At 36.5% G+C, this 12,278-nt stretch overlaps 4 protein-coding genes across 4 annotated transcripts; 3 read left to right on the plus strand and 1 right to left on the minus strand. All coding sequences in view use genetic code 12, as the record gives it.

Annotated features, from left to right (window-relative positions):
- Window positions 1–272: 272 nt before the first annotated feature.
- On the plus strand, window positions 273–1,880 carry IVY1 (Ivy1p; the record flags this gene model as incomplete). Its single annotated transcript, XM_064997235.1, has 1 exon — window positions 273–1,880. One exon carries the CDS (start codon window positions 273–275, stop codon window positions 1,878–1,880), a length of 1,608 nt encoding a protein of 535 aa, XP_064853307.1.
- A 444-nt stretch (window positions 1,881–2,324) lies between these two features.
- On the minus strand, window positions 2,325–4,019 carry DASC09_036370 (uncharacterized protein; the record flags this gene model as incomplete). The annotated part of the gene is made up of 1 exon (XM_064997236.1): window positions 2,325–4,019. The coding sequence occupies one exon, from the start codon at window positions 4,017–4,019 to the stop codon at window positions 2,325–2,327; it is 1,695 nt and encodes a 564-aa protein (XP_064853308.1).
- A 972-nt stretch (window positions 4,020–4,991) lies between these two features.
- On the plus strand, window positions 4,992–7,583 carry DASC09_036380 (uncharacterized protein; the record flags this gene model as incomplete). Its single annotated transcript, XM_064997237.1, has 1 exon — window positions 4,992–7,583. One exon carries the CDS (start codon window positions 4,992–4,994, stop codon window positions 7,581–7,583), a length of 2,592 nt encoding a protein of 863 aa, XP_064853309.1.
- A 786-nt stretch (window positions 7,584–8,369) lies between these two features.
- DASC09_036390 (C2H2-type zinc finger protein) lies at window positions 8,370–12,056 on the plus strand (the record flags this gene model as incomplete). Its single annotated transcript, XM_064997238.1, has 1 exon — window positions 8,370–12,056. The coding sequence occupies one exon, from the start codon at window positions 8,370–8,372 to the stop codon at window positions 12,054–12,056; it is 3,687 nt and encodes a 1,228-aa protein (XP_064853310.1).
- Between the last annotated feature and the right edge of the window lie 222 nt (window positions 12,057–12,278).

Below are 12,278 nucleotides of genomic sequence, written 5' to 3' on the forward strand. Positions count from 1 at the left end.
AGTTATATGTAGCTATAGCAAACCTGGTTCCTATGGTTAAATAAAAGTAGTAAGTAGTAAACTTAAAGGTTATGGTGCCCTGGGTGATAAATCCCCCCAAATTGATAAACTCATCAAAGATTTTTACAGAGATTGTTGTGTTTTCACTTCTTGCTGCAGGAAAGAAAGAGTGCAATTTGACATCCATCTCAAAGAATCCTGGAAGTGTCTATATTTATTTATTCTTTTAATTAAAAAGAAGGATTGAGAAGAAAACAGTATAATTTTTAAAAATGTCATCATCACCCACTCACTCTCAAGGTGCAGGTGCGAATGATACTCATACCAGAAAGTCGTCAATCTCTTTCAGAGCCCCTCATCTTTCAGAGTTTTACAAATTTGTATCTGGGTCAAGCCATCAGAGAAATAATTCGCTTGATGGTCAAAAAAGCATTACTCTGAGACCTGATAGTTCTGTGAACTTCCCTTATGGAAAGCAAGCATCCGCAAGAAGTTTGGATAAACGGAGACTTTCCACATCAACTATCGGAACCGATATATCTCTAACGCCCTCCATTCTTGATTTGCCGACTATTATATCAAGCAAAGACAGGGTAGAGTATGAGGAGGCCCTTAATCTGTTGCATACCGCCTCCCAAAAATATTCGAACGCGTTGTCGACTGTGTCATCCGCAGCTTCGGAGTTTGGCATGGCCTTGGAGAATTTGGCTCGTCTCAAAGGTAGCGACTCACAATCTAACAATCTAATGGCGTGCTCTGGTCTATTTTTCCTCATATCCAATCATCAACAAGTATTGTCTTCGGCGATTGACAAGAATTTTAAAAGCCCTGTGGGGTCTGTTATCAAATGTTTCAAGAAAAGAACCGTGCGCAACGATGTGATTTTCAACGAACAGCTAAAATCACAAGTTAGAAGTTTGAAGAATTTGGAAAGTGTCAGCTATAAAATTTCAAAATCAAAAAAGAGAAACTTGGTCACTTATAAAGAAACGCTCAAACGGATAAATAGTCAAATTGATTCTATTGATTCTTTAAAGTATAACTATTACGACTCATTGTCCAAATTGATACAGGATAGCAATGATAGAATCATAAGGGATTGTTGCACTGTTGCAAAAGCAGAGTTTGAGATTCATGAGAATATTGCCAGAAAAGGTTGGACTGGAGGCGGAATGGATGAATTGCTCGTGGACTGTCCCGATCCTTTTGGTGAAGAAACTGAAACGGAATCAATGATCGAAGAAGATGATGATGATGACAATAATGGATTGAGATCTACAGAATTATACAACAACACCAAGAATTTGAGAATTGATGACCTAGGATCTTCTTCAATGCTATCGTCACCCCAACCACACGCAATTCCTTCTCCAAATCCAAACGAAAATCCCTTCTATACCAAAATCTCTTCAAAAAACCCTCGGGTGAAACAACAACTCATCAATACAAGAGACGCCATAACTATTCATAATGACATGTTTTCTCCGATTTCAATGAGCGCAGCTTCTCAGAATTTGATTTCCCCACTTTCTCACAAATCGTTTGGCTCAGAATTAGGAAGTCGTCATAACTCGAATGACAACAGGTCAACCCATACCTTAACTGAATACAAGAAAATCACTAATGAAGATAATAAGGACGATACGCCCCTAGATTCAGGTGGATCATTTGAGCCGCTGGTTGCAAACCACAATTCAGTAAAAGAAACTGTCGGTTCTGAATATGAAGTTGCCAATCACGATGATAATAATTATGATGATGAGGACGGTGATGATAATTCCTTTTCTTTGCCATTGCCTAGTAGCCATATCAGCAATTCACATTCATCATCAGATATTCTACCAAACCAGTCGCTCTTGAATAACGCATGGGATGATTAGTGACTATTTTCTAGTGTGCTTAATGTTTACAAACCTCCTTTTCTTTTTTCTTTTTTTTTTTTCATGGGATTCTTTTTCCTTCTACTGATTGTATTGCTCATTTCTCTCCTTAATATTTTTCTTATTTCTCTACTTGCTAAACCTCATAAAATTATAGATTTATTCCTTTCTAAAATATCTTTCTTTTTTCTTTTTTTTTTAACACGCTTCTTGCAAAAAAAAAAAAATTATCTATGGGTACCGGTTATTGTGTTTGACAATAGTAATTAATGTTCTAATTATATATATATATTATAAATAATGCATTTCGTCTTTTTTTTTTCTAATGCGTTACTACTGTAGTTAGTCATTAAACTGTTAAAAGTAATGGCCGCAGAGAACTTCTTGTGGAAGAGCAAAAGAAGGCCCAGAAATGAAAAAGCCAGCCTAAACCAGAAAATAGTTTCAAGAATTTTCAGTCTGATTGATTAACCAGACACACTGGGATCCCCATTTGGAACTTCTTAAAAAAACCATATGCCTTTTCAAGTATTGTATAATTTCCTGTTTGTGTCCAGGAAGACCTTTCTTCAAAATAAACTGAATTATAAAGCTTCCATAGATGTTGGAGGAAATATCCACCAATGCAACTCTAGCTTTTCCTTCAACCTTAATACAGACAGCATCTAAATATCTCTGAATGACCGACTCATCACTAACCTTAAACATAGTTTCGATAACTGTTGCACCATATTGATCAAAGCTGAAGTTGATGGCATTTCCAATTATTTTATTAATCACAGTGGCTTTGTGACCTTCATCACAAAACTCTAGCAAATGTTTGATGACCCAATTGCCCCATTGGTTGCAGCAAATAGCATTTAAATTTTGGATGATTTCATCAACACATTCCAGCTTCTTTTGACTATCGCCAAAAGTTTCTAGAATTGACTGCACGACCAAACTACCCGATGGTGTTGTACATACTTCACCCCACTTTCCTTTAAATTCTTTGTTAAACAATAGCACAACGTCAATCATATTTGATGAATTTCTGTCCCAACTAATTTCAATAATCTTTTGCCAGACATGACAGGCATGCCGGTGTGAGAAAGTATTACCAATATCTAATGAAATTTCTTCGACAATTTTATCTTTGATAAATTCATTGGTATAATCTAAAGCCTTTTGAATAACGTGGCATCCATATGGATCAGTTGATAATTGAATTACGTTACCAATGATTTTACTGGTAATTTCCGAATTCTGCTCAACTGTACCGTACTCTAAAGCTCTCTGTACTAAAAAGTTCCCAAATTTATTGATCAGCAATAAAAAAGATTTCTTGAAAATGGCTTCATAAATTTTCTTGCGAATCTCTGGATTTGATTGTTTCAATTTTTGTTGTAAAAAGATCGATGCCTGCTGCTCATTATTATCGGTGATTCTAGCAATAATAAGGTTCCAATCGTAATCTATATCTTTATCCAAGAGAGTTCTGTAATTCAATTGCTGGCTTTGATTATGAAACTCCATGGATTGCGTGCTCATTGGAGGAGATTGTATGTTGAAATATGATTCACTATATTGCAATGCACCCGGCCTTTTTTTGTTTCTGGAAACAGCTGAAGAGCACTCGGGAATAAATCTTCGGGTGAGGCTAACTTCATTTAAATAGCTTTCATTTTTTTCCGCTAGGATTGGAATTTCTGGAGAAAAAGCTTGATATGGCTGTCCTCGTGCTGCAAGGTTTCCAGTTTGTAGCATATAGTTCAAATGATGTTGACCACAATAAATTGAGCAACCTGGTGATGAAGAAAGAAACCCATTAGGAGTAGCATATTCTAATACATGGTTCATTGGGATATTTGAAGACCATGCTGGCAAATTTTGTGTATAATTAAACAAATGATCGTGAATCCTATTGAATCCTCCTGAATCAGATGGAAATTCTCTTGCTGTGCAGTTGTTGGGGTTGGATTTTGAAAGCATGATAGGACTACTTTCCTCTCCTAATACAGAATCCAAAAACCTAATCCAGCTATTAGATTTTTTAGGACATGTGCTATCATTCATTATAATTTCCTTTTTGGATGGTATTTCCTTACCAAGAATAGTATTAATAGGAGTATTGAAGAACCTATCAGATGTTTCAAACATTTTTTTTTTTTGTTATTAATAATTCGCTTTTGGTTGTAACAGGATTTGAAGAAGGTGAGAAAAAAATATGAAAAAAAGAAAAAAAGATTAAAAGTTTTTCAAAAATAATTAGTGAGTACAAAAATTATATCTGGGAGCAAAAAAGAAGAAGAAAAACTCTTTTCAAGGTGTGGGTAACCCGTGTTCTTCTTCTTGTTATTATTGTTATTATTGTTATTATTGTTATTATTGTTATTATTGTTATTATTAGTATAGTAATATTTATTATTATTTTGTGTGGTTTACCCATTAAGATGAGATAGGAATATTTCATGCGTTAGTTTTGCTACGGAATTGTAGTCCACAAACACACTGAGTTATAAGGCACTGCGCATGGAGGTCGTCGACGACACAAATAAAAATAGATACTGCCAAAGATACAATTTATTCATTTTCCCCTAGAAGTATCTACAAGTTATATTGCAGTGGTGTGGCTTCTTGACAGCAAGTATCTGAAATATATAGTTAGCATTCGGCACCAGTCTGTTATTGTTTGTAGAAATTCATCACCAAAAGCTCTTCATGTTGCAAGCACAATTATGCTTTGCGCACCTCGTAATAACTGATTACTCAGCGCGATAAGATTTTTTTTTCGTTTTGGGCCAATCACTGTGTTATGATTATCCAATGGTAATACGATCTGTTATCTTCAAAATATTTTACAGCCGTATTAGATAGTCGTTTGAAACCATCCTTCATTGCATAGTGGAGACGAAAAAATTGTCTTTATCAACCGAAACCCGTGTGTCCTTTATTCATCGGAGGCCTGTAACCTCGGAGAAAAAATTAGCCCTCATACATACACAAAACCGTGATGACATTGTAAAAAAAAATTGGTACCCAACGTTGCATGTCAATAATATCCCTTATATCACTGAAAACTCTCTTTAATCTAAAAATAAATAAAAAAATCTGGGTTGGTCCGTCATAACTATGGATAATGATCAAGACATGACGTTGTCATCAACTTCACGTTCTGCGTCATCGTCACCATCGTCACCTCTACCAAAGCAACAGCAGCAGGGAAATGATAGTCTATATCAAAAATTGCCCCGTCTTTCATCCACACCTCCTGTTCTCTCCTCTCCTACTCATTTCACTAGGTCCAATAATCATACACCGATGCGATCGCCTATACCTAAAAAACCCTCCAACAATACTAGCATGCTTCCAGAATCACCCAGGCTAGTCGGTCAAGATTCTTTGAGGTCGCCTACACAGCTTCAGTTTCAACATGCTGAGACCACATATTGTGGCGGCCATGAACATAGTTTTCCAGGTGTATCTTACTCTGCTCCTTCTACTCCGAAATTAATCTCCGTTAGTGGTACTATCCCTTTAAATAAGGAATCTTCAGGTTACAATGAACCGACTTTCCATCAGCTAAATCTTTCTCGTTCCGATCCCAAATCTCCCAAAAGGTTTGCAAGCCCCAAGCAACTTTTTACGGGATCACCTGTGGCTTCTGCATTGTCTAGCTCAGTCAATATTGGAGTGAGTGAGCTGAAAAGTGAAACCAGTTCTTTATTAAACTTAGGCACTAGACACCCAAGAAACCCTAAAGCTTTGCCAGAATCTAATCTTAAATATAGCAGAGGCTATAATTATGGATCAATCAATCTGGGGACAAGCAATAATAAACAACGACACAATATTATTGAAGAGCAAATAAAACTTCCAAAAAAAACAATTAGAGATAAGATATCATATTATGTGCCCTTGGTTTCTTGGTTACCATTTTATACAGTTTCTGATTTCTTAGGAGACTTGATCGCTGGAATTTCTCTTGCGTCATTTCAAATACCTTTATCTTTGAGTTATGCCACTTCTTTGGCCCATGTCCCCACTGTTTGTGGTTTATATGCTTTGATTATTCCACCAATTGTGTACAGTATCTTCGGTACTGTTCCTCAAATGATAGTTGGTCCTGAGGGTGCGATTTCGTTAGTAGTGGGACAAGCTGTGGAGCCAATCTTGAAACATGAAGGTGAAAATGGAATAACTGGTAATGATTTAGTAGTGATTATATCTGCAGTAAGCGGTGGTGCTTTATTGGGAGCAGGATTGCTAAAGTTTGGGTTTTTAGAGAATGTTTTGAATGGGGCTTTATTAAATGGATTTATCTCGGCAGTGGGGGTGGTAATGATTATCAATGGTTTGATTGAAGAATTGAAACTCCTGGCCATTTTCAGTAAATTGCCAGGACATGAGCACTCACCAGTTGCGAAGGTGAGATTTTTATGGAACAACATAGAAAATGCGCATTATCCAACCGTTATTATTAGCGTGGTCACATTTTCTGTCATCATTGGATCTAGAATCTTGAAGAGGTATGTGAATAATAAACCTTCTCTTGCAAAATACAGAGCTTTCTCAATTTTCTTCCCTGAGATTCTATTCACGGTGGTAGTGACGACTTCATTATCATGCTTCTTACAGATTGATAAGGTTTATGGGATTGAGGTTCTCGGAGAGATCAAAGCCATTGGATTCAATCTTGAGAATCCGTTTAACAGATTCGAGGACTATCATGGTGAACAATTCTTGAGAACTCTAATTGGGGCAGGCTATATGACAGCAATTCTTGGATTTTTCGAAAGCACTACTGCCCTGAAATCCTTGAGCACGCAACTCGATCTTGAGGTATCACCAGATAGGGAGTTGTTTGCCCTTGGAATGATTAATATATGCGGATGTTTTTTTGGAGCACTACCATCCTTTGGGGGTTATGGGAGATCAAAAATCAATGCGTTATCTGGAGCTAAGACTACTTTTAGTGGTGCAATCATGGGGATCGTTACATTAATTGTGACCATTCATATGCTATCACTCATTTATCACTTGCCTAAATGTTTGTTATCTGTCATTTCCACGGTTATTGGAGTATCTTTACTTGAAGAAGCTCCTTCTAATCTTATGTTTCATTGGAGGGCCAGAGGTTATAATGAACTAGTGACATTTTTTATTACAATATTTGCTACACTTTTTTCATCACTTGAATTGGGAATAACTGTTGGGTGTGGGTACTCGCTTCTTCGAGTCATCAAGCATAGCGGGAAGTCTAGAATTGAAACCAATGTTGTTGAAGTTGATAAATTTGATATTCTAATAGTGAGAATCCCTGAGCCATTAACTTTTACCAACGCCGAGGCCATTCGTCTGAAAATGATGCGTATTAATGGTGAACTTAACAATTGTATATCTGCTATTGTCATAGACATAAGTAACATGGCTTCTATTGATAGCTCAGCATCACAAATTTTGAACGAGACGATTCAAAAGTTTGTGAGGCGAGGGGTTGTTCTGTGGGTATGTGGACCAAATTTGGCGTATGAAACTCTGATTCTGCCTCCTCCAAATGCTTTTCTTAGAAGATTGGACGTCTTGAAAGATATTCAATTTGCAAATAGCGTCGATGAGGTTTTGGATATTATTCGCAGTACTGTTGATGATCTTCCAGTTATAGAAGATGCAGACACGATGTCGTTGTATAGTAGATCATATATGCAATTGGAAGCCTTGTAAAGGGCTTTCAAAATCTTCATCATTTAAAATATATTTTACATATCAATGAACTATGTAGTTTAAAGTTGAATTCCGCGGCAACATTATTAGATTGAAATAAACTAGGTATTTGATTAAGTAAGTAGTTCTTACAGAATCTGGATATATTTACAGTAGTCAGAAATTTTTAGCAAAATGTTATAATAGAGAAAAGCTCTCCACAAACGTATCAATGATCGCTCATTCTCGCATGCAGTTGCTAATAGCAGCGAATCAACAGGTATAGCACCGGCTCTTATGGTATAATATTATCAAGAGGGCAACCTATGTAACTGAAGAGCCTCGTAGCTTCATCCCTATGTATGTCATAAAATGACGTTCCCACCTCCGTACACCGCGGGGCAGGCGATCCCACACCCAAGCACCACTCAGTCACACGGTACCAGCAATCACACCGGTGTACAACTGGCTTGAATAATTGCGGGAGCCGACAGGGTACACATGAAGGAGACCTGGCCCGGTGATGATAAGCAGATGGTGTGATGTTCATAGCTATTATATTTAGCTCATCTATTCTATCTATATATTGTTCGGGGGCCTTATAGTTTCGGATATTGGATGTTAATGGGCCCTTTTACTAAATAAAATAAATAATAGGAGTACCACCGGGTGCCAGTGGTGGGGGCCCTGCGGGGTACTGTCTCGGTTGCCCCACCATCGAATGTATAAAAGCACGGCGCGATCTCCAATGATTTTGACAGCTGAGATGAATTTATGAAGGAGAAGGAAGAGAAGGAAGAACAGAAAATGCCGCCAACACGTCGTTACATCTGTTCCTTTTGTGCTAAATCTTTCTCACGGTCAGAACACAAGTCTCGTCATGAACGATCACATACAAATGAGAAACCGTTTGGTTGTACAATCTGTTTTGCGAAGTTTGTCCGAAGAGATCTTTTGCAACGCCACTTAAGAACCGTTCACAATGAGCAAAATCCTGGGAGGCTAGTCCAAACTACCTTATCAACCGGCGTCAATACTACTATTTTAAATGGCAATGCAGGGGCTACTGCTCAGTCGGCACCTAATCAGCATTCAGCAACAACAAGTATTGCTTCGACTTCACAAGATAATACACCCGAGCCTGCAAATTTTGGAAACCCACAGTCTACAATGCAATCGAATCAGGAGACTACTGAGGATTCACCAAAAGCCGATGCTAATGAATCTATAACTTCAAGCAACATCATCAGTTCCAATTTTTACTCTTTGTCAGAAAGAAACCTCATTCTTTTACTTGCTTTGTCTAAAAAATTTGCCAATCTTGATTTGGTTGACGGGAAATTGATCCTTGCCAATCGTGAAAATGCTATTGGGAACAGCAATTTGAGACCGGTTATTTGCAGCTCCAAAATTTCAAACTATCTTCTTATTTGGGGTACTATTTCAAACATCAAGTTCCCCGTTATTCTAAATCTAAACAAGATTTTAACCCTTTCCACTATTGAAAGCCGTCATCCAAATAGCAACCAAAGTGGTACAGTTTTCAGTTCCGCCTTATTTTACGCAGTATTAGCATTTGGTGCTGCTGAATTTGGTCAATTTAATGATTGTTTGAAGCTTTTCAACACTTGTTGGTCTCTAATATTGCCAAAAATGAGTAGACCAGAAGAAATTATTGAACCCCTCACTATCCTAGGCTACATTTCCTTCAACTATCTTCAGGAATTATATTATTTCAAGGGCAATAACCAGGTCTTACCTTCAAGAGTTGCCGCTGTTTCTGTGTCCATACATACAATTTTTCAGTGTTTAAATGAGGTCATTTATAATTTGATTTCTGAGTATTATACCACCTTAAAACAGACAAAATCTTATCATGGAAGCATTTCTCTTAGTACCATCAACTACTACAAATCACATGGGCTACCCATCCCCCCTGAATTGTTGTCACAAGAAGTCAATCCTAATTTACTTAACTCAGTAGGCCGTGAATTGTTCAATTATTGGTACGCATATAATCTACTTTCGACATATTCTTTGAATTTTGGAAAATCATCACCAAAAATTCATTCAATTTTTCTCAAAAAAATCTTACCAACAAATAATGATTATCATTTCATGTCAACTGAAGCACAAATAAAAACCAGTAAACCAGGAAATATCGATTTCAATAAAAAGCTGATCGATTTTATTGCCAACGAAACATTGAAAGATGCTCTTAATAATTTATCTAAATCACCTAGTTTGTTGAGAAACTTGATTTCTGGTTCTAGTGACATCAATTCTTTGACTAATTCGGTTTTCCCAGCAAACACGTTCAAGAATTTGACTCTTAGAGAAAATTGTATCATAATGGGACTATCTAATGAATTACAATCAATTCGTCTCAACGAAGCAAATTTATACAACAATAATCGAAATTCTCTACATAATGCAATTATCATGGCAAATAAGTCGTTGAATGTCAATTCCAACTACCAACAATTTTCGACTTCATCAAAGACCTTTTCTACAGGCTCCACAACTGCTCCTGATAATGCTAATAATACCGAATATTCTTTATTTATGGAATCGCCCTATCTGGCACAAGCACCAAGTGCATCCTTAGTTTCCTATTTACGGAATGTTTCAACGTTTGGTTCCAAGTCACACGGAGTTCATTCACCAAATGAGCCTAACTTGAATATTGTCAATAATACCACTATCAATTCCAACTCGAATTATTTGTTCAATGTCAATAATTTCTCCAATATGCTAGTTAACAGCAATATCAACCAAGACTTAATCAATATTTGTAATTTGATCATCATCCTCAAGAAAAAAGTGCTAATTAATTGTGAGAATAAACTTATTCAGGACTTACTTATTGATTATATTATTATCCCAAACCATGAAATTTATTGGAATTTATTGTATATCACCATCAAAGAGTTCACCTTTAGTAATTCTGATTTCATCCAATGGAATGAAATGGATGATGAAGCCATGAAGGACAAATTCCAGCAATCCTATATGAACCCCATCGGAAATTTGTCATCAACAGGCTCCCATTTGCATGGAAGTGCGAGTTTTTCTAATGGTGCATACGGTATTGGGCCTTACGTTAATGACATGACTTTCAACTCTTCATTCAATGGCTTTTCAGATTTGATTCATGATATCATGAGAGAAGTGAATATCAATGATGTTGTTTCCAAAATCACCAAGTTTGTAATTGGTAATTCCAAAAAATTTTGTGATAATGTGATAATTAACAACAATTTGGGTTTGGCGTCTTTGCCATTATTGTTTATTGGGTACTTAATCAACTCTTTGAGTCCCCAAAATTTGGTCAATGAAGGATTTCGTACTTTTAACCTCAATTCTCCGGAAGATTTGATGATGAATTTTTTAAATTTGAATGCAGGATCAATGTCAAATAACAGCTTGGTATTTCTCAAGTATTTCTTGAAACTACCAAAAAACTTTGTCAACTTGTTGATTGAGGATTTCCTAATTTTGATCAAGGTTTTTTACAGTTTGAAGAAAAGTACGATTGCGAAAAGTGAAAATGATGTTGGAACAAAAGAAAATAACAACGCTAGTGGCCTTGACGGTGGCATATCTCAGACTTCTAGGGAGCTGAATACTGTTGGTGAAAATGATGAGACCGAAAAGGTAAACACTCAAGAAACGTTTAAAGCTTCAATCGAAAAAATTGTCAATTCTCCAATTCTCGAATCAATCGTCTACTTAATTCGTGAAATGGGGTCTGATCTTAAAAACGATGACGTTTTGGGCTCAGATAATGTCAATCCAGCAGAAATTATTGCCAAAAGCAATAACACTGTCAATACCGATCGTAATTTAATCATTGATGGTTTAGTTGATTCAGATGACGATGTAATTCTCTATTTCTATTTGAAAAATATTGAAATCATTTTTATCAGCTGGCTAAATTTTTTGAATTTTGGAAATAATCAATTCATTCAAAACAACAACAACGCGATTGATAATTATTTGACAAGATTAATCAAGTATGTTCAATTATCGATGGCCCAAATTTATGAGACGTTGGATATTAAGACTAAGTCAAAAGAAAGACAAAGAGTCCCAGGGGTGGGAATATCACAGAATCATACGATGGGCTCTTTTTCCCTGAAATTTCACCATTCTTCTTATTATCCTCAGAGAGATCAAGCTGCTCAACCTTACCTTGGACAGCCTCCAAATTTGATGCCAACTTCTAATGCTTCTCAGTATCATCATTCCCATCCTCAACATCATCATCATGCATCTGTTCCATATAGCTCTCGTTATTATTCCACGCCTTATGGTGTTAATCTGGTGCCCGCGACTTCCCATGCTCACCAAAATCTAATTTCATGGTCCTCGCAAGCTGCCAACCTTGGTGACACCAAGCCTAAAATTTCCCCAAGTACACCACAATCTGCAACAGTATCAAACAAGGCAAGTTCAATCTCGAGCTTGATTAATGAAGATAAACACTCTTGAGGAGGTAACATTGATATGTTTAGCCTTTTTTTTTTTGGTGATCCGGTTTGATGGTATTTGTTTTCTATGCTTCTTGTTATGTCTTATTATGTTTTAAGTTTCTAATAGATGTGGTTAGCTGATATTCCAATTAAAGGCAGCAAACTATTTAACGGATTACATCGAGAATAAGTTTATTGTTCTAATGTTTGAATATGAAAAAGCGCCAGTGACTGTAAATTT

The sequence above is a fragment of the Saccharomycopsis crataegensis genome (genome assembly GCF_037102585.1).
Source record: "Saccharomycopsis crataegensis DNA, jcf7180000000084, whole genome shotgun sequence".
NCBI lineage: Eukaryota > Fungi > Ascomycota > Saccharomycetes > Ascoideales > Saccharomycopsidaceae > Saccharomycopsis > Saccharomycopsis crataegensis.